General features: G+C 43.6%; 1 protein-coding gene across 2 annotated transcripts in view; it reads left to right on the top strand.

Annotated features, from left to right (window-relative positions):
- The first annotated feature begins 343 nt into the window (after window positions 1–343).
- The window catches only part of ANXA13 (annexin A13), a 55,033-nt gene continuing 27,818 nt past the window's right edge, over window positions 344–27,558 (top strand). Inside the window, exons 1-3 of one of the 2 annotated variants that reach the window (XM_061123252.1) lie at window positions 344–491; window positions 1,803–1,925; window positions 23,914–24,031. In XM_061123252.1, the coding sequence (XP_060979235.1) occupies window positions 477–491; window positions 1,803–1,925; window positions 23,914–24,031 (256 nt within the window). In that variant the 5' untranslated portion in view covers window positions 344–476. The remainder of the gene's footprint in view (window positions 492–1,802; window positions 1,926–23,913; window positions 24,032–27,558) is intronic. The other variant, XM_061123254.1, reaches the window with a different exon arrangement.

Here is a 27,558-nt window from a genome sequence, read left to right on the forward strand (position 1 = left end):
GATGGTAGCATACTCAGTGCAGCCTTCAAAAAGATCCTCTGTAACAATAATGGTGATGTTAGTAAAATAAAAAGATTTTTAGTCTTGTTTGGTTAATGCTTTTATCACTCCAAAGTATAAAATTTTAAATGAACACCTAAAATAAAAAAGAGTAGCGCTTTCAATAATTCAAGACTGAGACAGGTCTAGCCCTTTAGTTGTGAATAAGATCACCTTTAAAAGCCTACAATTAATTTATTTTAAAAAAATATCTTACTTTTAAAAAGACGGCCAACCAAGGCAGCGTGGGCAGGTTAAGATCAGTTGCTGCTGGAGTCACTCCCTGCCCATCCCCAGCAACGTATTCAAATGCAGTGCCAATGGTTACTTATTAAACTCAAGAGATATTATGCCCTGGGAAAACCACTATAAACTTGGCCTTTAGGAGAACTGATCTCTTCACGAAATACAGAACAACTCTCTCTGAAGAAACGAAAATGGGCAATCGTCATGTAAGTATTTATTGCTCTCAGGACTCAAACCAAGTTCTAATTTTGGTTAACATGTGGAGAAATTTAAATTATGAAATCATGATTGATACTTTAATACTTTATCATTGTGATCGCTCCCAATTGTTGGTTTTCACAGCAGCAAACTATGCTTTGAAAATGCATTTGGAATGTATTTTTTTTCCATTAGAAATATTTTAGGAGGGATGAAAGAGAAGTATTTGGAACAAGGTGGAAAACAATGCTTTGCAGAGAGCAAGTGGTTAAAATGGTATTTAAGGAATGTGTGATTAAAGCTGTTAGTTTGTAGCAAAACTACACAAAGCTTCATAGATGTCGCCCTCAATGTTTTGGGAATACAGATTCATGTTGTAAATATCATTAGACAAAGCTACAGGGATTCTCACAAGCCTATATAGCTTGGATTGAAAGGTGAAAATATCCCAGTACCAAACAACCAGGTATTTGTAAATATTCACAGAGTAGATTTAATATTTTACTTTTCTTCTGAATGTCTAGGCCCATGTGAATAGCATGTCCATAAACTATAAATGGCTAAAAATTGATGAAAATACTACCATTTGGAACTAACTAGGTACAAGGCAGTTCAGAGTCAAATCTTAATTTTTTTTTTTTTTACAGTGAAAAAGGTATACCCAAAGCTATGGCAATAAGAATTTTAATAACGTTTTGCTACACCTACTGTAACTTACCACAGGAATAAGGATTTATTGTGTGTACACTAATAAGGGGAAGAGAATAAAAATCCAAAATTTTCTGTGAAGTAGAACTTTATTTATAAGATATTTCTCCTTTGCCCTACATCAGACTTGCACTCAGATGATTGCAAACCTACAAGCATTTGTCTTCAGAGAGGCATTATTTTTAAAATCCTTTGTAAATACCATTATCATACTAGCCAAGGTTATGAGGCTTCCATTTAGTTGGTCTTTCAATGAAACTGAAACCTACTTTTAAAATACTCCTGATCCTGGGAACTCTCTGGTGGGCCAGTGGTTAGGACTCTAAGCTTCCAAAACAGGTGGCATGGGTTTGATCCCTGGTCGGGGAACTAAGATCCCCATAACTGTGTGGTGTGGCCAAAAGAAAAAAAAATTTTTTTAATTTTTTAAATATTTTTTAAAATAAATAAAATAAGATACTTCTGATCCGTGCAGAGGACCTCAGAAAAAATCATTGGCCCCTGCCTTAGCTACTTCAGAGGGTATTTTCATTCCTTGAAAGTCAACCCCATGGGGCTGTGGCTTGTGTGAGTGGTCTAGCATTTCATGTATTTCTTTTTTGAATCCTCAGAGCCAATCTTACTCCCTGCCAGAAGGCAGTCAACAGTTGCCCAAAGGGCAGGCCCTACCCTCGGCAGATGTGCAGCCTCTCAGCCACCCGTCAGGGAGTGGAGAGCCAGAGTCCCACCAGCCTGTAAGCATTTATTTTCCCTCCAAACCATAGGTATGACCAGGCTTTCTCATGGGCCCCATATTTCTCACCAGTGACTTGTCATGCTGAACCCTCCAATCTGAAAAGATCCCCATGAGGCATTCCTTCCAAGCAGGGACATTTTTCCCTGGAAAATGTTTGTTACCATATTTGCAGCAAAGGTGAAAATTTAATCTAGGAACTGAGCTTCCTTTCCCAACAGCGTCCCTTAATGGTGCCCGGGAACAGGGAATGTGATCTACACTATGCTCCTATGACACTGTAGAAAATATTAGTGGAATTTAACATGCATAAAGAATGATATGTTCTAAGATTGTGTTTCTAGATAAGTAAATGCAAAATCTTTTTCAAGGACAAATGACTGCATTAGAAAATGACTTGAATATATACAAACTTAAAACTAAGATGCTTATAGTTTTAAAGCAACTATACTTCCTGGTGGTGGCTTAGTGGTAAAGAATCTGCCTTCCAATGTAGGAGACACAAGAGACTCAGGTTCAGTCCCTGGTTCAGGAGGATCACTTGGAGAAGGAAGTGGCAACCCACTCCAGTATTCTTACCTGGAAAATTTCACGGACAGGGGAGCCTGGTGGGCTAGAGTCCATGGGGTTGTAAAGAGTCAACACAACTGAGCAACTGAGCACACACACATACACACACTCAACCAAAACACATTTGCAAACTAAACGTTAGCAAAATACAAGTCCATGATGTGCAAAAGTATGTTGTTGATTTAGTGTAATAGATAATGTTATTGTGCTGAGGTTAAATGCTGGGCTCAATGCAAAAATGGCACGGATAGCTATTATGTGGTTTTTCTGAGTTACAGCATCTCTGAAATATGATGTGGTGTGTGACTTCTTAGTTCTCCCATCACATTTCTCTATCCTAACTGCTGAGAAACTTTTGTTTATAAGACTCCCTGTAAGACAATTGGGCATTCTCTTGGCTAAAATGCAGGCTTTTTACATTAAACCTCCTTCTGTTCTTTGTTCTTTTATCATGAGCTTGTAACAATTAAAGTATGTTATTTGGCATGCTTTATAAATAGAAACACAAACACAGGCATTGAGATCATGTGCTAGCTAGCGCTTGCTCAACCTGATGATCCAGCATGCTTCATGCTAGTTTTTCAGTTCAGTTCAGCTCAGTCACTCAGTCGTGTCTGACTCTTTGCAACCCCATGGACTGCAGCATGCCAGGCTTCCCTGTCCATCACCAACTCCCAGAGCCTACTCAAACTCATGTCCATATCATCGGTGATGCCATCCAACCATCTCATCCCCTGTTGTCCCCTTCTTCCACCTTCAATCTTCCCCGCCCAGCATCAGGGTCTTTTCCAGTGGGTCAGTTCTTTGCATCAGGTGGCCAAAGTATTGGAGCTTCAGCTTCAACATCAGTCCTTCCAATGAAGATTCAGGACTGATTTCCTTTAGGATGAATTGGTTGGATCTCCGTGCAGTCCAAGGGACTCTCAAGAGTCTTCTCCAACACCACAGTTCAAAAAGCCTACCAGGAAAGCTGAATCTCTCAAAATATGTCCATAAAGCAGGATCCACAGATAACTGTTTGACAAATATTGGTCTAAAGCCATTTGAAAGTTGGAAATCATATTTTCCAAGGTATTCTGATATGGAATCCTAGTCAATTCTGAAAGCTGAAAATTTTTTTCCTTTGTGTTTTTCTCCAATCCTTTTGCCATCATCCCTGATTTTTCTGAATTCCAGACATAGTGTTTCTATCTAACCTATTTGGAGCAGTAAGAACGGACACTGGCATATTATCATCATTTGCTGAAACACACAGTGTTCAGAGTCTGCTTAGCCTAGAGGCCATGTCTCTGCTCAATGAGCTTTGTGCAGAGACAGAAAAATAGATCCTCATGAAAAAAGCTTAGGTTCAGCCAGATGACTCTTCCACTGTGTGAGTTATTTTCAAAAGAATAACCGTTTGGAGAAAAATAGAATATTGTAACAAAGAGTGAGATGACTTAGTCACAAGAGTGTGGCTGTAGGGGTCACAAGAACTGAAATATAGGGAGCAAGATATAGGGGTGCCATAGATAAATGTGGAAATCATCAGAAACTCAAGAGGATATTGATTTCTGGAAAATTTTTTCCAGACTAATGAACAGGTGCTAAAAAATTACTACTGACTTTCTACTCATAGCATGGACCCTAGGCTAGTAGCAATGTCCACACGGCCTGCGTGCTTTTAGAAATACAGAATCTGGGACTTTCCTGGTAGTCCAGTGGTTAAGAACCCAACTTGCAATGTGGGGGACAAGAGCTCTCTCCCTGATCGAGGAACTAAGATCTCACATGTCGCTGAACAGCTAAGCCCACACACCCCAAATAGAGAACCTGCCTGCAGCAACTACTGAAGCCCTCACAATTCGGGGCCTATGAGCCACAGCTAAGACCTAACACAGACCAAGAAAAAAAAAAACACAGAATCTCAGGCCTACCCAGACCTACTTAATCAGAATCTACACTCAACAAGATCCCCAAGTGTTTCCCACGCACACTGAAGTTGAGAAGTACCAGCCTGGGGAACAAGTTCTTCAACTTGCCTGGATGTTGGAGTCATCCGGGGGTTCTAAAAACCAGCGAGGCCTGAGTCCCACCCCCAGAGAGTCTGAATTAATTGGTCTGGTGGTTGGCCTGGGTGTTGGGATTTCTGAATGCTCCCGTGGCAATGCTGATGAGCCCAGAGTCTGAAAATGGTGAACCTCACAGCACGATCCTGGCGAGACCAGCTCAGCACACTGCTGACGAGCGAAGTGTCATTGTGAGTGCCTGGAAATGAAAACCAACTCGTAAATGTCAGAACATCTGCTCAGGGATCCCCAGGGTGTTTGTCAAGATGCCACATTTATGACTCGCTTGTGCTAATATTTAGCCAACACAAATATTGTCTGAAATGGAGACTACGTGGTGGACTGTGAACACCCGGGAGATACATAACAGGTGGGGCCTAGGTCAAGATTCCTGAGAAAAGAAGCGAGGCTCTAAAGACAGCTGAAATGTGATAGGGAATTTGAGACAAAAGTAAGTATGGCTTTAACCAAGAGTGCTCTACACTGTGATCCCCAAACTCAAAGAATCACAGTGACCCCCAAATAGAAACCAGCCTAGACTTCGCAGGAATATCTCTCCTACCAGGAAAACTTTTATCCTGGAATGTTAGTCCTTTAGATCATCACCATCCAAAAGAGGAAACAAAAAAGACCTCTGCCGTCAAAACATGACATGCACTAAAGCAAGCTTTATTTAATGACGACTCTCCCACATGAAGTCTAGCTACGTTTTACGCAAAACTACACAGTCTTGGCTTTGGAGGTTTTTTGGCAATAATAGATTAAAAGCAGTCATTTAAAAGAGGTGTGGGATAAAGACTGGCAAGGACAAATACACTGACAGAAGGAAGAGCATGCAACTGAAAACTTGACCCAGGAACTCTGAAGGTGTAGGAGCTGGGGCACTTTGGGTAGAGGATGGATTCGAGCACACCCCAACACAGCCAAGCCTCTCTGCTCCACAGCACAGCAACATGAGCCCAACGCCCAGCAACAATGGGCATCACTGGAGGTTGAAAAGGGCCTTTTGAAATGATGATGATAATGACAACAGACATTTTTTAAGTTCTTGTGAGACAATGAAGAGCTTCGAGCACAGCGGTCCACGAAAGTTGAGCCCTTTACAAAACACTCCATATGTACAAGTGTCATCCACACAACAATTCTAATAGGAAGGTACTATTATTATTAGTCCTCTTTAAAAATTGTGGAAAGTGATGCAGAGAGAGGTTAGGTTATTTGTCTGAGATTGTATTAATATATCTAATAAGAGGTACACATGAATTAGGGTTTGGGTAGAAATTTTTCACACTATGTCTTGGGTTCCTATTACACTAACTACAAGCTAACCAACTGGGCTGTCTACAACTATGGAACTGAATTATCACTTCGTTATGTCTTTACCCCATCTCTGAGCTTTCTCCTTCTCTCCTCATCCCCACCCTGGAATAGATGCTTTTCTGTAGTGTTTCCATAATACTCTGTGTATAATGCCATCACTTCTCTCCCAAGTGTTTCTGGAGCTATTTATACATCAGTGGACAGAACTGGACTGACAGCTCCAACTGCCCTGGGGGTTGGACTGTGTCTTATTCGTCTTAGCATCCCCAGTATCGACACAATACCTGGCACACAGCAAATGTGAATGAAGTCATCAATTCACTACGTTTTCTTTCTTTTTTCCCACTACATTTATTTATTTTTGTGCTGGGTCTTTGTTGCTGCTTGGGTTTTCTCTACTCACAGAGAGTAGCGGCTACTCGCTAGTTGCACTGCATGGGCTTCTCATTGCAGTGGCTTCTCTCATTGCGGATCACAGGCTCTAGGGCACAGGCTTCCGGAGCTGTGGTGCATGGGCTTAGCAGTTCTGTGGCATGTGGGATCTTCCTGGATCGGGGATCGAACCCGAATCTCCTCTTCTTATGAGGATATCAATCACTGGATTTAGGACCCTCCCTCAGTCTGAGCTCATCTAAAACTCCTTAACTAATTGTATCTGCAAAGGTTCAATTTCCAAATATGGCCACATTCTGAGGTTCTGAGTAGACATGAATTCAGGGGCGCTAGTCAACCCACTACTCCAAGGAGATTGGGTTTCATTGCCTTAAGCTAGTAGTGGTTTCCAAACTTTGCATAGCAGATTCATTTGGAAGGTTTATTTAAACAGAGAGCTGGGCCCCATCTGCAGAGAGTCTGATTCAGTAGACACTCTATAGTGGGGCCTGAGAATCTGCATTTCTGACAAGTTCCCTGGTGATATTGACGCTTCTGCCTAGGCACCACACCTGGAGAACTACTATCTTAGGTAACAGAGAAGTCCCAGTCAATCTCAGACAAGGGGATGATAAGGTGGGCATTATGGATGGACCATGCTGGAAGCTGGTGGAGAAAGGTTTGGAGAGAAACATGACCGAAGGCAAGTAAAGCCCTTGAAAGGCAGTGGCCCTGGAGAAAGATGATGAACCCCTACCCTGAACTGAAACAGTGACAATGGGATTGGAGAGAAAAGGACAGATGGGAGGGTCAAATGGACATAACTTGCTGACTGACAGGATATGGGAGGTGGGGGACAAGAAAGACTCCATGGGGCTCCCCAGGTACCTGGCTGTGAATGCGGGTGGCTGACCGTGGCACACCCTGGGAGGGAGGACAAGTCTGCAAGGCGAAAGGATGAATTTGGTTTGGGGATCTGTTGGGTTTGAAATATCTGGGTATTATACCTAGCACAGCTGGATCTGAAACTCAAGAGAGAAGTCTGGGTTTGAGGTGGTTAGTAACTATAAATTCGGGGGGGGAGGGCTGTTTTTAACCGAGTATGTATTTGTTCACAAACTACTGGACTGACAGTGGCTTAAATAACAATGACCTTAAATTATTAACTCTAACAGGAAGTCTGAATGCAGGGAACTCCAGGGCTGGTTCAGCAGTGCAGTCCCATCACTAGGGACTCAGGGTACCTCTGCCTTTCCATTCTGCCACCCTCGAGGTATTGGCAACATCTCCACTCATGGATGCAAGAGAATGGCCACGTGTGTGTTCAGGTTTGCGATCTCACAGGATAGGGTCACAAGCAAGAAGGAAAGGGGTAGAGAAAAAGTGGGTTTCTCTTCCTGTAAACAGTCCCCTATCAGTGAGGATAATCTTCTGGGGAACCCCAGGCAGACATCCCTTTGTATCCCATTGGCCAGAATTGGTCAAAAGCCCACTCCAAGACCAATGACTGACAAAGATGAAGAGCACGGTGATGGATCACGATTCATCCCGAGTGCTGCGGAAATCATCTTGTCAGTAAGTGTCTTTCCCTCTCCTCTCTCTCTCACACTCTCTCCTTCTTTCTATGTCTTGGCCTCATTCTCTCCTATCGAAAATGAACCTTTCCTTTTGAATAGTGGGGAAGGCAAAAAGAGTTGATGAGAGGGAGACCTGGCCACAGACAGTTCAGGCACCACAGAGAATTCCACAGCCTCACATAGCTCCAGATTAACTACCCTAAGGAAAAGAGTTTTCTCTAAGCATCCATACATACAATGCCAAGGACAATTCTGATTGGCTTGGGTATGTACCTACTTCCTGGACCTTAGCCAGGGTTGGCCTTACCTGTTCTTAGGGATGGGTGGCATTGCTTTATTAGTATTGCTTTCTTATAACTGCTGTTTTTTTGTTTTTAAATGTAGAGTCATAGTTTTATTATTTTATTTTTTATTGGCGTACACTTGCTTTACACTGTTGTTTCTGCTGTACAACAAAGGGAATCACTTATATATAAACATATATCCCCTCCCTCCAGAGCCTCCCTCCCACCCCCAACTATAGTTTTTATTAACATTACTACAACTACAAATATGACTACTATTAAAATAGAAAGAGAATGAAGATTTGAAGATCAGATGGGAAGGCAATAGAATAATCACTCCTCTGGTGATGTGGGTTTGGATTGTGGTGGGAATGAAAAGGAAGATAAAAGTGATTAAAAGAATTTTAGAGAAATAATTAAGAAGTTTGGATCCAATGCATATTTCAACTATCTTACCAGGGGAAAGAATAGCATTCGTTGTTTTGATTCTAGAGGAGACAAAAATCTGCTTAAAGCAAATTTCACTCTTTCACCTTGTTTCCTTTTCAGCAAATCTGAACTTGTTCACAAAATGTATCACAACCCCCTGCAGCAAAGAATAATACCCAGCACTATTCAATGCTGCAGTGGCTCAGCTCAGCCCCTAATATTTTCAATTTTCAACTCCATTTGCCCACTTATCATTGACTCTGAAGGATCTCAGAGTACACTTACTTCCTTTTTTCCTGTAAGCAATGAATCCCAAGTTGATATGCTCATTGAATTGGAAGAAAAAAAAAAACAGCCTTTGGCAATAGAAGAAGGACATGGACAATTCTTTTCTAATGAGAAAAGTGCTCCATTTTTCATCGCTCTTGAAGGCATGGCTCCTTTCATAGTTGAGAAATAGCCCTCATCTCCCCATCACCACCATATCCTCCAAGTGCACTTTTGTTAAGGCAATACAGCAGTCATTGGCTATCTGAAGGTTTAACACTCTTTAGAGGCCTCTAAATCCCCAAACAATCTGTGAACAACCTCAAAGCAGACATTTCCCCCAGGACACAAAACCTGGTTTTGAGACACCCATTGTGTTCTGCCTCTAGTAGAGACTTGGGGCTGTCCAGCCCAACACAGTACTGAGGGCCTCCCAAAGGAGCTGCCAACTGGGGCTGTCAGCTGAGGCTGTGATTCAAAGAAGCAGTGGGGATAACAGGCCTCTCCCTCGGGACCAACTTTAACTTGAACTCTCCCTCCCAGTTACCTTATCCCAGTACTCATCTTTCAGACGTGTCATCTGGGTTCCTTTGAAAGAAAATCAGAGAGAGAAAGACACCATGGTCCACTTCTAATCCCCTCTTTTAAGTAACCACAGCAATGCCCTCTTTGTGACTGGGGACCTTGTTACCTAGGTGTCATTTACCACCAGAAGCTCAGCCTTCTCAACACGTTCAGGTAACATGTGGACAGAGCTGTCACAGCCATGCGATCAGGGCTGTAGACCCTTCACAGATCAGATCTTAGCACTACTGACACGTGGAACCAGGTAATTCTTTGCTGCAGGGGGGTGTTGTGTGCCCTGTGGGATGTTTAGTAGAGTCCCTTGGCATATGTGACTAGATACCACCAACACTCCCCTATTTGTGGCAACTAAAAACTCTCTAAACACTGCCCAATGTCCCTAGAGGGGCAAAATCACTCCTTGTCAGTTGAGAACCACTTCACGAGACACAGACCTTAAATGGGAAAGCAAGGCTACTGGGCAGAAGAAGTCCCTATAATGTCCTTATCTGGCTGAGCTTCCACCAGCGATCATGCCTTCCTGCCTTTCTGGCCCAGGCTCTCTCTCCCACTGATTGCCCCTCTTATCACAGGGTAAAAGCCAATTCATCTTGAACCTTGACCCTTGTCTTCCTGTTGATGACATCAGCAATCGAGAGGCAGTGGTTCCCCCAACCCCAAAGGTCATTAGCTCATTAATTAAGTTCTGATAGCTAGAATGAGAAGAGCTTCCCTGCAGAAATACCCAGGAACAAGACTGCCGAGCTACTGGTTTTCCTGCCTAGATGAGCATTGCTCATCTGGAAAGACACTGTCTGAAATATTCAGGAGTCAGTTTGCTCACCTCTCCTCTGGGTGGAGCCCCCTCAAAGACTTGCCCCAATCAATCTCCCCATGAACGGAGGAATCAGCTTTGCTATTGGTCAGTGTGATCTTGGCCAGTCCTAGTTAAAATGGAGGTGTAGCTACATGGTGAAATTACCAATATTCTTATAAAATGGAAACTGTGCTTAAATATAGCTAACAGAGTACACTGCAATGTATTTTTTTCTATTTATTAATAATAGTTTAACTTTTGCCCTGACAAGCATTGAAGTGGATTTGGATTTAAAACTCCTGAAAAGCAAGACTTTCAAGACCAGAGACAGGGCATGGTAGGCTTCTCACATTGTTTGCGTTTCTGAGTGTATTGCTAGTACCTTTGGAAACAATGGCACCCACCACCTTGATGAGTCTTAAGTTCACATCTCCTTAAGGTCAAGTCTCAACCTCATAGTCACTTTTGACAATAAATACCACACTGAGATGTATAACCCAAAGAGCATAGCCTAAGAAATTGTGTCTTTCTGGAAAATGACCTAACAATGCCAGTCTTCATTTAAGAGGTGTTCTTAAAATGCCAATCTATAAAATTTAAATTTATAGAAACCCCAAATTTAATAGAAAGATCATTTTTTAAATCTAAAAAGTTTCACTTACTTTTCAGAACACACAGTGTATGTAAGTTTATCATTTTGAGATCTGATCCAAGGGGATGCTTTTTCTATTTTCAGCCTTATTTGCCTGGTCTTGCAAATATTTGTACTCATCCAGAGTGATGGCTTCCCTAGTGGCTCGGATGGCAAAGATGGTAAAGAATCTGCCTGCAATGCAGGAGACCTGGGTTCAATCCCTGGGTCGGGAATATCCCCTGGAGAGGGGAATGGCTACGCACTCCAGTATTCTTGCCTGGAGAATTCCACGGACAGAGAAGCCTGGAGGGCTACAGTCCGTGGGGTCACAAAGAGTCAAACACGACTGAGACTAACACTAACAGAGTGATGGCCAAGCCTTTAATAGTCACACCTGTCACTTCAAAACTCCATCTCTGAAAGGACGAATCAATAGAAACAAAGAGCTCCCTGGTTCTCAGCACCCTTCAAAGCTTTCCTAACACGCTTTCCTAGCTATCTGGTCTGCATCCTTAGCTAATAGACTTCAAAAGCTGATTCAAGTGGAAAGAAGATCTATGAACAGAGGAATCAGCTTTGCTATTAGTCAATGTGACCACGGCAAGTCCTAATTAAAATGGAGGAATAGTTGCATGGCAAAAATTACCAAATATTCTTGTAAGATTGAAACTGTGCTTAAATATACCCAACAGAGTACACTACTATACATGTTTTTTTCTATTTAATAGTTTAACTTTTTGTTCTGAAAGCATTTAAGTGGATTTTGATTTAAAATCAAAAAAAGCAAGACTTTTAATCAAACTTATTGTTTCAAGGGAACCATGGCCAAGAAACAATCAACTTAATGAAACAATATGCCACTAATCACCCAAGATTCATGTTTAAAGAGGTGAATGACCCCTCTGTTGTGTTTCAAATTGCCTCAGTGTCTACTATATGTATCTGTGGAAATGTCACCAGGACAGTATCTAGCTCTAAATTCATCGACTTTAAATAGTACAACACTTTGCATTCATGCTAACTGGTTTCAAAGTACAAATGAGTGGCCAGTTAGGGGTAAAAAAACATTGTCCTTAGAGAGAGGAATCCAGTTTCTTCCGTAATCGAGTAAGTGACTCTGGGCAGATGACTTCACCACCAAGCTTCAGTGTATCTGTAAAACGAGGTGATTGGATACAATGAACAATGTTTCCCAGACTTCACACTTAAGTGTGACCTTTTGGAATGTTTCCAAATACTTATGCCACATATTTTATTAATAGTTCTAACTATTTTCTTTAAATCCACTCATCTTTTTGACACAAATTTATCTTAAAAAAAAAAACCTTGTATTAGTACCATAAATGGGAAACTAGTGTCAGTTGACATAAATACAAAAAGTGAGAAGAGTGTATTAAACTCAAACTAAATACTATTGCCAGTCAAAGGCTCAGATTCTGTCATTTGTTTTCTGATTTAAAAAAAAAAACACTTGTTTGCATAAAACAGAGAAGCTGTTTGCAAAGTAACTATTTGAGGCTTTCTGGGCCACATAATCTTTGTTGTTGGTAATGGTTTAGTCACTAAGTCTAAAGTCCCAACTCTGGCAACCCCATGGGCTATAGACCACTAGGCTCCTCTGTCCATGGGATTTTCTAGGCAAGAATACTGGAGTGGGTTGCTGTTTCCTTCCCCAGGGGATCTTCCCCACCCAGGGATCAAACCTGTGTCTCCTGCATTACAGGCCGATTCTTTACCGCTGAACCATCAGGGAAACCTTACAACCTTTGTTGCAGCTACTCAATTCTGCTATTGTAGTGTGGGAGGATTCATTGACCAAATGGATATAAGTGGGTTGGTTATGTCCCAGTAAAACTTTATTTAGAAAAATAGGTAATGGACTCGATTTGGCCCCAGGCTATAGTTTGCCAGCTCCTGGACTGGGAAACTGTGAAAAACATACTATTACCAGACAAAGACCGACTACTCACAAGAATCTAGGGAGAATTTTAAAAGGAACTCCTCTCCCAGTTGGAAATCCAGTGGGTTTTAATATCTTCAGTGTTCCATGTTATCCACTTTGAAAAACCCTTGGTTGACTTTCTAACCTAAGAATCTCTGATAAAACTCTCCCTTTTATCTTTTGCACCCTGGATAAAGTCTAGGATTTCTTACTTATACAAACACTCAGTGTGTATATTTTTAAAGCTTTCTCATTCATTGGAATGTCAGTTGGAAATGTCTTGATTTTCATGAGACCAGTGGTTTTCATCCGTGGTTGCACATTAGAATTATCTGGAGAATTTTTAAAATACCTATTCTTAGTAAATCTGCATGCATGTTCAGTCACTTAGTACTGTCTGACTCTTTGCAACCCCATGGACTGCAACCTGCAAGGCTCATCTGTCCGTGGGATTATCCAGGCAACAATACTGGAGTGGATTGCCATTTCCTTCTCTAGGGGATCTTCCCGACCCAGAGATCAAACCCACGTCTCCTATGCATTGGTGGGCAGATTCTCTACCACTGAGCCACCTGGGAAGCCATGTATATCTTAATGATTCAGATTTAATAGGACTCAGTCATTTGTGTGTGCACATGCTGGCTATTGCAAACTTGCACAGTCAGTTTCACCTAGGGTGACCACCTATCCTGGTTTACCTGGACTGTCCCAGAGTTAGCACTGAAAACCCAGGATTTCCCAGGAAACCCTCCATCGTGGGCAGTCAAATGGTTGTTGGCCTCAGTGCCAGCCCACCACTGGCAGAAAATCCTCATTTCTTTCCAGGAGAGTCAGGACAGTTTCAGAAAGATGAGGCTTCAGTAGATTTCCTTAAGTAGATCCACTCTCCTCCATTGCCCATAGAACCAACGGTGGGCAACCAGGTGTTTAAAACACAAAGGGACACGAGGCCCCATGCTCTCAGTTTCTAAGCTCCTCTGGCCCTCTGCAGACTCAGGCACGACAGAGGAATCCATCTATCACAGTACCCGCCCTCTGTTTCCCGTCCCTCACATGGACAGGCCCCTGGCTAGTAAGACAAACCTGCAGTTGTTTTTGCATAGATTGTGTCAGGTGGGCAGAAGTGACCTTTTACCTGTGAGAATGTTTGACAGTTCATCAGGCTGGTAAGCAGTCACCCCAAGGGGGCAAACATCAGAAACTGGTCCTGCGCTGGCCTCATGCCTTCTAGGTCTTCACAATGTCTCTGCTAAAATTCAGTTCCCTGGCACACTGTGGTCCTCAGATGATGATCCCTATGGCAAGATGTCTTAGGAGCAGGAAAAAGGGTAACTGGAAGACTTGGGATGAGATGGGGAGAGGAGGAAGAGTCCCGAGAGCCTGTTGGAGAAGGTCAGAAAAGTCAGTCCCTCCCTGGCCAACTCTGATCACTGTAATGAAAGCGCTCTCTCCAGTTCTCACATGTTCTCTTTTTTCCCCAGTTTTATTTTTTTAAAAAACATAATCTTTGCTATTTATTTATTTATGTCTGTGCCATGGTGGCATGTGGGATCTTAGTTCCCCAATTAGGAACTGAACCTGTGCCCCCTGCAGTGGAAGCACAGAGTCTTAATCACAGGACCCCCAGGGAAGTCCTACCAGCTTTACTGAAATAAACTGGTGTATAACATTATGTAAGTTTAATACACGTGTTGACTTGATACACTTATATATTGCAAAATGATTACCAGCATAACATTAGCTAACACCTGCAGCATGGCATGTAGTTACCATTTCTTTTTTGTGGTGAGGATATTTAAGATACTTTCTTGGCAGTTTTCAAGTGTATAATACAGTATTATGTAACTATAACCATTATGCTGTACATTAGATCCCCAGAACTTATTCATCTTACAACTGCGAGTTTGTATGCTTTAGCTAACCTCTTTCCTTTTCCCCTGGCCCCTGGTAACCACCATTCTAGTGTTTGTTCCTATCAGCTTTTTTAGATTCCACATATAAGTGATATCATATTGTATTTGTCTTTCTCTGACTTATTTCACTTAGTATAATGCCCTCAAGATCCATCCAGGTTGTTGCAAATAACAGGATTTCCTTCTTTCTCATGGCTGCATAATATTCCATTATATATATATATGTGTGTGTGTGTGTGACATAATATCTCAAGTTTGTTTGTCTATTTATCTAGCTAGCTATCCGCCACATCTTCTTTATCTATTCATCCATTGACAGACACATGAAAAGTGAAAGTGTTAGTCGTTCAGTAATGTCCAACTCTTTGCAGTTCTATGGATTGTAGCCTGCCGGGTTCCTCTGTCTATGGAATTCTCCAGGCAAGAATACTGGGGTTGATTGCCATTTCCTTCTTCATGGGATCTTCCCAACCCAGGGATTGAACCCGAGTCTCCTGCATTGCAGGGAGATTCTTTACCATCTGAGCCACCAGGGAAGCCCCATAAGGTTGTTTTTAAATCCTGGCTATGGTGAATGATATTTGCATTGTCATTGTGAACACCATTCGTCTTATTTTTTCTTCCTGAGATTCTGCTGGGTACAGTAGATATTGGTCCCACTTTACAGAAAAGAAGCTGAAAATACAATTTCATCTGACTCAGAAGGAATATTGGGAGCAGAGTTTGACAATAACATCTGCCCTGCACACACACTTTGCCCTGGGAGAGGTTTTCCTTTTTGCCTTGCAAATAGTGATAACTGGCCTTTATTTTTCATTTCACTTCCTATTGACTCATCATCAGGAACATTTATTGACCCCATGGCCATGCACATGGTCCTCAGCTTCCCTGGTCAGCAGACCAGTCACAGGTTTCCACTGACGTTTCCATTTTAAAAACTAGCATTTTGAGAATTGAAATGAGCTTTTCTACCATTAAATTTTTTTTAAATAAACAATTTTGACAGGGACAAAAAATTGGTTGATGAGAAGTCAATAGTAGAGTTTCTGGATCCAAACTGTGTAGGTTTGAATTCCATCACTTACCAACTGTGTGACCTCAGGCAATTAATTAACCTCTCTGTGCTCCAGTTTCCTCATCTGCAAAACAGGAGGTAACAATGCCTACTTCATAGGGTTGTTGTGAAGACTGAGTGAGTGTATGTAAACTGTTTGGACCTGTGCCAGGCAAGTAGTAAGTGTGTTATATTCAGCTGTCATTCTCAATTTGAAGTGTTTCTCCCATAAATTTCTCTTAAACTCTCAGCTCCTGCTACTACTTAGCTACAAGTACAAAATGGTTTCTGGACAAAATTATGTAATGAGCTATTTTAAAGCTGGCATACAAGGCACCATGTCAGGGGCTTCTTCAACACAGCAGGAATCAGGTCAAGATAGAAGGAAGTGCTTAAAATAACCCTGAGCCCATACCACATGCTGAGTATCCTGCTAAGCACTTTTGACCCATATCCTTACAACAACCCACAAGAGAGAGATACTATTATTACCATCTTGCAGATGGGAAAACAAAGACTTTGAAAGGATAAGGAAAGAACCAGCATCACATCAGCTTCAAAGGCAGATATCTTGAAGCAGGGTGGGGGTGGGGCGGTTACCTATGTGATCAGAAAAAAGTTTCTGACCCAAAATGAACCACAGTTGCTCCAACTCTATACAAGGCAAGTTTAGCCCAAATGGCCAACATTCACTCAAGGTACCATAAACCAGCATGGCAATGGTCTGTCTTGCTGATGCTGAGGAGAGTGCAGGCGTGTCTGAGGGTCTCCCCAGTCCAGCCTTCGTTTTGCTCCTGTTTAATAAGCCCAGGCCATTGCTTAGCTCTAATCCCACCCCTTGTTACTAGTCTTCCCCATCCCCTCCTGATTCCACGTCAGCTCACACAGCAGGCCTCTTCAGATCAGTGTACAGTGAGCCCTCTGCCCTCTGCTCCCCAGCTGTACCTCGGAGACTTCCTGTCTCAGAGTCTGGATACCAAGCAACCACTTTTAAATATTTACCCAGCAGACCGCAGACAGTGAAGTCTTCTGGAGACCAGCGCTGGAAAGAGCAAACAATCCAAGTGCCACTCCCATTACATTTTGATAATATTTCAGAGTTTACAAACGACCCTTACATCCTTCTGTCACTTGGCACCCCACCTCCTACGTGCCACCATCCGTGTGCTGACTGTAACCTGGCATGGTGCGACTGCATCCTGAACACGACCACAGCTAAAGTGCATGCTACGGTGAGCTGGTGCGGCTCCGCTGTGAAGATGAGACAACGAAGCCTCGGACAGACGGGTCGGCTTGCTTGCAGGCCTACACCCAGCAAGAGGCAAAGCGTAACTGAACACAGTGGGACTGACTCCCAAGTTCACATTTTGTCTTTATGTCACATTCAGATCATGCTTGTTCTGCAGCAGTGCAGTCACAGGTCACAGTAAGCACGCATGCACACAGACCCAGGAAGCACCATGCTATCATTTCTCGCTGGACTGTCCCTTTTTTTCCATTTCCACCCTTCCCCTTCCCCACTTTTTGTGCTTGCCTAACTCCTATTCATCTTTGAAGAGCCAGCACAAATGTCAGCTTCTCCATATAAATTCCTCTTTCTCCTCTCAGCTGTTTGCAGGCAAAGTGCTTACCATATCATAACGCAATGGTCATTGATCTATTTCTGTGTTTATTTCCCTAAGGACAGGGACTACAGTTAATAGACCCGTTGAGTCCCCCTCACCTGGGGTAGTGCTTGCCACCTAATAGATCTTCAGCGCTTGTTTGTTGAAGAAAGAGGAGGGAAGAAAAATAGGAGGAGAGAGGAGAAAAGGGAAGAAAGAAAAGGAAAAAGAGAAGGGAGGCAAGAAAGCAGGTGAAAGGGGAGGAACTGCTAGAGGACAGTCTAATTTGCCTACAGTGCATTGCTTTTGAATGAATTCACATGTCTCTCACGAGACAGTGTATTCTTATTTTCCAGTCTGGATGTTAACCAAATAGAAGATCAGGTCACCTAAGCAGGTTACACCTACTGATGAGTGGGACTGTATTTAAATATGAGTGTACTCGGGCTGGGTAACCTATCTGGAAAATCTTAGTTATGATATAATACATAGAGCAACCAATTTGCAAATCATATCCCTTGTTTTAACACGCTCCATCACCAGAGTTTGCTGGGAGCTGGAGGAAGATTTTGTAAAATATTCCCTTTTGATCATAAGAGTTAAGCCTTGCTTGAACTGCACAGGGTCAGAAGCCTTTGGGTGTCTGTTCCTCCCCTGCATCCTTCTGGCTGGGGGTATTGAAACTCGATAGAAATATCAAAACTCGATAAAGATGTCAAAACTCAATAGAGAGCTATCTCTCCTCCTGGGCAATCACTGTGTTAAACCTGAGTCAATTCGGAGTGATGTTTTCAACAATCTTTCTGCCCAGGTGGCACTGCTTCCTAGGCTCCTAGAATCGATTTACTTTCTTTGCATCCTTCCTCCAGAAAAATGGATCCTTGGTGTCCCTGTTTGAGATGCAAGGACATGAAAACACAGAAAAGTGACATGTAGACAAGAAAGGAAAAAACAAAAATCTCCCAGAGGAATCACGTACCAGGCAGTGCTCTCTGTAATGTTAGAAGTATTTGCTTCATTCTGAGCCTGGACTGAGCAGTGCAATGGTTGGCTCTGTGCCAGCCTTGTATCTCAATGGGACCCTCACACTAGTGGGTGCAAACTGTCATGCTGGCCAGAATGTGATTGTGGTGTCAGCCCAGATCACCTGGACTCCACACAGCCTGAATTTTTAACCACTTTACTGCCCCCAGTGAAGTGCATGCTTAGAACCTGGAGCCACACTGCAGGTGATGAGTGAAAAACTGATCCTTAGAGAGCCATTTACAAGGTGAAAACCCCTCAAGCAGGAAAGGTTTAGAATATTCTAGAAAGGTCACGGCTGATCTGCCTTCAACAAATATTTTTTACATTTATTGAACACATGCCCTCTGCTAGGCTTCCTTTCAGATGCTTTGCGTGAATGACTTTATTTGAACTCTCACAGGAGACCTACGAGGTAGGCGATATCATCTGCATTTTGCCATGAGGAAACCACAGCACAGAGAGTTTCCCAAACTTGCCCAAGTTCACAGAGGAAACAAGCAGTCCCCATGGGATTCAAATCCCGTCTGACTAGAAAGCTGTGTTCTTAAAGTTGACTATTATATCCCTGTATATGTGTGCTAAGTCATTTCAGTCGTGTCCAACTCTTTGCGACCCCATGGACTGCAGCCCACCAGGCTCCTCTGTCCATGGGGTTCTCCAGGCAAGAATACTGGAGTGGGTTGTCATACCCTCCTCCAGGGGATCTTCCCAGCCCAGGGGTCAACCTGTGTCTCCTGTGTCTCCTGTATTGCAGGGGGATTTTTTTACCACTGAGCAACCAGGGAAGCCCATTAACACATCCTCAGTGGCTACCTATTATAAACATGAAGTCTTCTGGGGCATTGCAAGATAGATAATAGATGGATGGATGAATAGATATCTAGATAATAGATAGATGATAGATGGATGAATAAATAGATCATAGAATCTCATAATTTCAAGTTTAGAAAATACGTGTATACCTTCCAAATTTGCCAAGTCAAAATACACAGTAGTGAAAGCCTAACTGTCACTACAAGACAAAAAATAAAAGAGTTTGCCCAAAGAAGCAGAGACAGGACTAACATGTCTGTGGCTTGTCTACTTATCTGGCACTGGAAATGTTATCTCAAGTAAGTCTCTGATCTCAGAAGGCAGACACTGCCCCCACTTTACAGATGAGGAAATAGTGGCTTAGAGTTTAATTGGCTCAAGGTCACATGGCTGCAGAGGAGCAGGACCACATTCAAACTTGAATCTATGTGGCCTTGAACCCAGGCTCTGTAATCTTTTTTATTAACATCTAGCATCGTGTCTTTTTTATGTGTCTCCTGAGTGTCAGTGCAAATGCTATTTAAAAAACAAAACAAAAAAGGAATGTTGCCCCAGCTCTTTGATGCCTTGTTGTAGAAAGCAGGTAGAATAACCATGTGTTCGCCTCAGCCCTCACAAACTCAACCTTTCGTCCCCATCCTGGGGTCTCCTGCATTGCCATTTTGTGTCTGGTTCGCATTCCTGCAGACCTGCTTTGTACTGGAAGTTCTGCTCAGTGGCCTCAGGTTTCAGAACAAAATCTTCTGATGAGCAAATCGGCCCAAGACCCCAGAGTCAGCTGCCCGGCCCATTAACAATGAACCATAGAGGATGAATGTCTGCTCCGTGTGCATTCCGGAGAAGCTGTTACCCAGCTCATCGGAACAAGCCAAGGACAGCCCTTACATCAACACGGGCCATGGCTGATGAATGCAGCCATTGTAGACACAGTCCCAGCCATGCCGAGGGGAAGATTCCTTTCAGACTGTTTTTTTTTTTTCTTCTCTTTTTCTTTTTAAAATCACATCACACAATGCCTTCCCTCTGACATCGAATATCCTGCTGTTAGAATCTGCTTGCCAATGCAGGAGACGTGGGTTCCATCCCTGGGTTGGGAAGATCTCCTGGAGAAGGAAATGGCAACCCACTCCAGTATTTTTGCCTGGAGAATCCCATGGACAGAGAAGCCTGGCGGGCTACAGTTGGACACGACTGAGCGACTAAACAACTAGGAACAAGATGGAATTCTCTTCTGATAAGGAAAGATAACCAAGACAGCTAAGAGTCATGACAAGAAGGGGGCAGTTCCTTTATCCTGCCCTGCTGAGAGTCGTACGTCTGATCTAGACTTACATGCTGCATTAGTTGTAAAGGAAACAATGAAGTCTCAACATCATCTTTACTCCTGACGTGTGGCTCAGCTCTCTCCCAATGCACACCCTCCACCAGCCCCTTTTCCCCCCACCATGGTCCCCCCACCTTGGCCAGACTCAGTATTATTTTGGCCTAAAGGACACTTATTTTTACTTTTCCGGCCTTGGATAAACAAACTGCCCCTGTTCCGAGGTTCCTTTTCACATCCCTCCGCTCTTACAACTCCGTGATATTTGTATGATGGAACCGTCTTACTAAAACAGAAACCAAATGGCATTCCATAGCTGACTTCCAGACAGTCCTGGTTAAAGTCCAGTTCCGCAGTTACCTGGCCAGGGGATCTTGAACAAGTCTCCTCATGGCTTCTGCAAGCCCTGGCAGCATCTTTGTGTCAATGAGGAAAAAAGTCTCCCCCTGGGGGAGAAGCAGCCTGCCAGCACAGAGCCGGGCAAGCGTAAACCCACCTGGACCCTTCCCCACCCTCGCTGCCCCTTGGCCAGGACCCTCAGGCATAACCAGAACCATTCACAGAGCCCCCATCTCTGTTTCAACTTGTCAGTTGGGAAGTGGGATAGGTAATAATAGTTCCACTGAATTCTTGCATGGATGAAGCTAAAGTGACCTACAGAACTGTTTATGAATCAGCCTGTTACTAGGAGATTTCTGCTGCTCTGGTTCAATTCCACCTCGCTTCCGGAGCCACCCATAATACTCCTGATGAAAAGCAGAGGCGCAATTTACGTCTTTGAGATTGCTCCTTCCCTCACTCCCACGCAGAGAACCAGCCCTTTCAGAACGTGATCAAAGAGCGGGGTGAGCTTGGTCAGTGCGCAGCCTGGGCAGCTGCAGGGCCCCACGCTTACAAAGGCCCTGCTCTTGGTTTAGTGCTTTGATGGCCCTTGAAATTCTCAATCACTTTTGAACAAAGAGCCCTACATTTTCATTTTGCACTGAGCTCCACAAATTATATTTCTGGTCCTGCCAACAAGCCTTCCTAAGTCCCAGATAGTTTTCTTACAGCTGACAAAAGACTGGGAAAGGAAAATGGGACACACCATCCCTCCGCTGAATGTGAAGGTACCAGTCATAATTAGATGTGAGGCAGGATGGTGCAGGGCTTCCCAGGTAGCTCAGCAGTAAAGGATCTGCCCGCGATGCAGAAGACGCAGGAGATGCTGTGGATTTGATCCCTGGGTTGGAAAGATCCCCTGGAGGAGAGCATGGCAACCCACTCTGGTATTCTCTGGAAAATTCCATGGACAGAGGAGCCTGAAAGGCTATAGTCTATAGGGGTGCAGAGTTGAACACAACTGAAGTGACTGAGCACGCATACACAGAGGATGGTGCGGGAGACACAGGAGCATGGGCTTTAGGAGACAAAGTGAGCTGGTGCATCCTGCAAGGCCATAGACAGATGCTCTGACCTGCGTGAACCCAGGCTTGCTCGTCTGTAAATCAGATGACTAACGCCTACTCTTCCCCATGATGAAAGGTCTGTCAGTGAAGGAGTCGTCTAGCATGTGGCAGGTGCTCAACAAATATGAGTCCCGCTCCAGCTTGTTTCAGGAATAGATACTTTAAGATGGGCCAGGTGGGACTTCCCTAAATGTCCAGGGGTTAAGACATGGTGCTTCTACTGCAGGGGGCATGGGTTCGATCCCTGGTTGCAGAACTAAGATCCCTCATGTCACACAGGGTCGCCAAAAAATGGGGGGGGGGGGGGGGGAAGATGGGCTATACATTACATTCCAAAAGGCAATGGGGTGATAGGGGGTCCTGATATCCCTTTGGCTCTAAAATTATATGATTCTCCATCAACCAAAACCTAAAAGTCAGCCCTCCTCCAGTCCTTAGTTATATTCTCAATCTCTCTCTCCATATTTCCACTCTTATTTCCTCTGCTTTGCTTCAGACTGAACCCATGCCTCCTCCCTGGAGTGGACAACATGGCCACCAACACTCCCTACACTGACGCTCAGTCAGCTTAGCAAACCCAGCAGGGAGAGACATCTCTCTCCCCAAATCTATCTGTCAGAGCAGGAAGAATTCTCATTGATCCTGCTTGGATTACATCCCCACTCCGGAACCAGTCACTACTGCCTGAGTGACAGGGCGCGTGTCCTCCCAAGGGCAGGACAACGGGGCTCCAGCCTCGTGACTGATGGCCCCAGTGAGACCGCATGGACTAGGGGAGGGGAAGGCCTCAAAGGACACAGGGCTGCCAGGCAGATGAACGCAACACCTCCTCTGTGCTTCATGTGGTTTACTGCTCATTCCCAATAGGCACCCGCAGAAATGAAAGAAGGGAGCCGAGCATCGGGGAGTGTAGACAGTAACACTTGAGCCAACTTTCCTGGAAGGAGGGCAAATGAGTGACACTTGTCATTAAAGAAGGTCTCTGAGGAGAGACAAAGAGCTGAGAAAAGCCAGGGTGTGTTCAAAGCTCCCTGATGCATAACTGCAATTAACCTCACGTCTTTAAATTTTTAATAGTGGTGCACTGATTTTTTATGCTTACCTTCTTTTTAAGCAAGCCACACTGGCTTTCCACTTCAGTGCTAACAGAAAATAACTTTAAGCAAAACAAACTAGGTCAATTGATAGAAAAATAATAAGCAAATAATAAAGATGTAGACCTAGATAGCTGCGGGCTGTCATCTGTGGGGTCGCACAGAGTCGGACACGACTGAAGTGACTTAGCAGCAGCAGCAGCAGATAACTGTGGACATTTCGTGGATATACTATGCCAATGATTAAAATATGGGAAACATTAGATTAGTATACATACAGAACTTTCTCTTCCCAAGGATCAGTAAAAACCAATACCTCTGTTTTGTTCCATAGGGTTATCTCTGACAAATTAAATAGTATGTCTCTCATTGTGTGAATGGTAAAGCTTTAGCCCAGCTTGCAAAATGGATCTGTAATAAGATCCTAGAATCCTCAGTTTCTGGCAAGCAGCAACTAATCCCTAGACAGGCTGTGTCTCAAGGCAAAGGGGAAAAACCAGCATTCCAAGACACTGGCCCATTGTATTACTCTCTGTTTCAGAGACAGACACACGGAGGAGTCGATGAGAAAATCGCTCCTCCCAGAGCTGACTGGGCTGATTGTCCCTGAGAACAGAGAGGCCCATTCTCTGTGGGCATCCGAGTCCAGCTGGCTCCAGGAGGTACCAGCCGTCTCTCTGCGGCCAGAGCTTCCCCAGCTGATTTCCACATGTACCCATGAGTACAGTGGCAGCTGTTGCCTCATCTGGGCGTCTGCTTGGTCTTCCTTTTAGCTGCCAATTTCAGCCAGAGATCATTTTTAATGCCCAAAGAGTCAGACACAACTTCATGACTGAACAACAACAACAACAACAAATTGTCCACTTACCTTTGCCATTATTTTTTCTTCTAGGCCAAAGGGAAGAGTCATCAGGGCCTGGGTGCCGGTCGAGATAACAAAGCAAAAAGTCATCAGCGTTTTGATGCTGATCAAGATGCCAAAAAGCTGAACAAAGCCTGCAAAGGAATGGGTATGAAAGATATTTTGTTTTCTCATTCACTCCTGAAGCTGATTAAACTTGATCTCACATCTGACTTTCCCACGATCTCAGGAAGATGACCTCTCACTTAGCTTGTATTTATATCTCCCAAGCTAAGCTGATCGCTTTTAAGTTTCCCTTTATAAAAGCTCTCAGAGTTATCAGATCCTTTTACATTTCAGGATTCAACATAATAGCTGGAGATTGAAAATTATGGCATTTAATTTGAACTTGAGGTGGGGAAACTTCATGAGAAGTGTAGTTTCTACAATCCTAATGTCATCTAAACCCTCTGATGTCTTTCATGGGAGGTGGTGGGAAGTCAGGGCTGATAAGAACTGAACTAGGGACGTGAAGCATCATCTGGAAGCAGAAGTGGACCTAAAACTGTCGGCAAGGTCACAAATCAAGGGGCCACACCGGAGCAGCTATTTACATTCAGGCCTAAGTGCAAGGCCAAGAATGGGAGACTAAGCAGGAGGTTGGGCTTCCCTGTTGGCCCAGTGGTAAAGAACCGGCCTGCCAATGGAGGAGAGGCAGATTCAATTCCTGGATCAGGAAGATTCCCCTGGAGAAGGGAATGGGAACCCACTCTAGTATTCTTCCCTGGGAAATCCCATGGACAGAGGAGCCTGGCGGGCTACAGTCCATGGTGTGGCAAAAGAGTTGGACAGGACTTGGCAACTAAACAGCAACAACAAGCAAGAGATCAGGAGAAAGGTAAACCCAGGAACAAAGTGGTATGAGGGAAAGAGCATCTAGTGCTGGGCCATGAAAGGAGGCTCTGGAACCCAAGGAAGTAACTGAGGTTGACCCTGTTGATCAAGGGCTCCAGGAGAACAAGGAAGTAACAGCAATAGCTTGGGAGAAAAACGAGGGGCAAGGTTGATGAATTTCCTCAATTTTCTTTCTTACACCTATTGAGAAACTTTTAATATTCTAGGCATTGAGCCAAGCACTTTATATATAAGCTCTCATTAAGTTATTCTCGCAGAAGTCCATTTTTCAGATGAGGGGAAAGGCCATGACAAGTTAAGTAACCTACCCAAAGACACAACACCAGTAGCGGTGAGCCCTGGGACTGAACCAGTTTCTGTCATTGCCTCCAAGTGCCAACAGTTTAGAGACACCGCAGCTAAGCCACCTCGGCCACACAGCGGCTGTGGGTGGGGTCAGGCCTGAGAAGACACGGCTGGTAGAAGCCATCTAAATCCAAAAGCTTCTTTATTAAATGATTCTCTTTCTTATTGTGATATAATCCCTATATCCAAAATCCACCCTTTTGCAGTGTACAGTTCAATGGGGTTTCATACATTCACAGGGTTTTGTAATCATCACCTCTAGTTTCAGAACATTTTCATCAACCAAAAGAAACCCCACGTGTATTCATAGCCGCTCCCACTCCACCTTCAGGTCCAGGCAATCACTGGTCCACTTCCTCTCTCTATGATTTGCTTATTCTGGACATTTCATGCACCTGACATTACAGTGAGTCCCCTACATATAAACGAGTCCCATTCCAAGAGTGCATTCATAAGTCCAATTTGTTCCTAAGTCCAACAAAGTTAGCCTAGGCACCCAAATAACACAATCGCCTACACAGTACTGTACTGTAAGACATTTATAATACTTTTCACACACATAATACATAAAAACAAACACAAAAAAATGAAGAAAAACATTTTAATCTTACAGTACTCTGAAAAGTACAGTAGTACAGTACAAGAGCCAGCATACAGGGACTGGGGCATCGAGTGAAGAGGATAGAAGAGGTGCTGACTGGAGGAGGGAGATGAGGTGGGAGACAGTAGAGTTGAAGCATCATCAGCAATAGGAGATGGAGGGCAGACTGCTATTTCACTCACACCTGGCATTGATAGAATGCACATTTGCATCTTGGAAAGTTCGACACTTGAAGGTTCATCTGTAGGGGACTCACTGTATACAATATGTAGCCTGTTGTGTCTGGCTTCTTTCTCTTGGCATAATGTTTTATGAAGACAAGTGCTAGATTTTACTTAGAGGTAAATTAGTGGAGACTTACTTTCCTAGGAATGGGTATTGTGGTAGAAGATGGCCATTCAAAATTTTTGTGACTCCAGGGGAAAGACCTGGGATCCACAGTGGAAGTTCTAGGAAAACATCTTTTGCTTCTGTAGAAGGAACTGTCCAACTATAGCATAGTCTACATTTCCCAAGAAACGCTGAAGTCTCAAAGACCTGGGGTTGGAGACAATGTGGCAGGAAGTAGTAGAAGGGATTTCTACATAGTAAGTATTGTTGAATAAATCAGAGGTGGGAGGGCTGGAAATGAAGGATGACAACCAGGTTGTTCGGTTTGGGGGCATCAGAGGCAAGCTCAGCAGAGAGGAACTGGTCCGTGCTCACATCCTCGCTGACTGATCTTCTATTTGGACAACAGCTGTTGGGAGGCATGCTTGCCTGCGAGTGTCAGGATGTTTATAGTTCTGAGGGTCTGAGCCAGCCTCACAGGTGTTTCCCTGCTGCCTTCTGAGTGAGGGCCTGACATCTGGATGTGGGCTGGAGACAGGGGCTGAAGTGGGTGTGGGATGAGTCAGCTGTGGTTTATGATAAATCCCTGAGTTCTTAGCTACCACGCGAATTTAGTTTGCCAAGCACAGATGCAGCGCCTACTGAACATCAGTGTCACACTGGATTCTCCTCCTCCGTCCACGTAGGTGTGGCCACTCTTGTGCTGGTGACTATTGGAGAGTCCCTTCTACATGCCAAGTGCTAAACTGGGTACCACCACGCAGACATCATCTTTTGTAACCTCCCGACAATCCTGTAAAGTTGTACTGTAATGACTTAACAGACGAGAATGCCAAGGCTCAGAGGTTAAATATTTGTCCAAAGTCAAAAAGTTATGAAATGAGGATAGGGTGATTGGACCTAGAGCCATCTTGAAAAGCTATCATTTGGATAAAGGTCTAGAATTCCAACCTCTGTTAGTAAGAGTAAGTCCAATCAAAATTGTATCATTGGCAAAACTCATCTGTAAGACCAAGTACTTATCTTATTGCTATACCAGCCCTGCCAGGGCTGGACTTAAATTTCTAAGGCCAAGCTGTCCAATAGCCATCATGGTGAGACATACAGGTCATTTTTAATTTTTGAGAAGCCAAATTTTAAAATCCAGGTGAAATTAATTTTAACAATATATTTTAGTTAACTCAATACTGTATTGAAAATATCATTTCAACTGATAGCCAATTTCAAAGTTATTCATGAGATACCTGACATCCTGTTTTTCACATTGAGTCATCAAAGGACTCTATATATTCTACAGTTACAGGACATTTCAACTTGGACCAGCCACACTTTGCATCTTCAATAGCCACATGCATCCACCATATTGCATAGCGAGAGGTTAGAGGCCCTAGGCATCAGAAAGGTTATGTGGGCTCCCACTCATTCACCCACCTATGAAAGTCAAAATAATAAGAATGTGGTATTACTCAAGCATAAAAAAGCATGAAATTGGACCATCTGTAGAG

This window comes from Dama dama, chromosome 21 (genome assembly GCF_033118175.1).
Source record: "Dama dama isolate Ldn47 chromosome 21, ASM3311817v1, whole genome shotgun sequence".
NCBI lineage: Eukaryota > Metazoa > Chordata > Mammalia > Artiodactyla > Cervidae > Dama > Dama dama.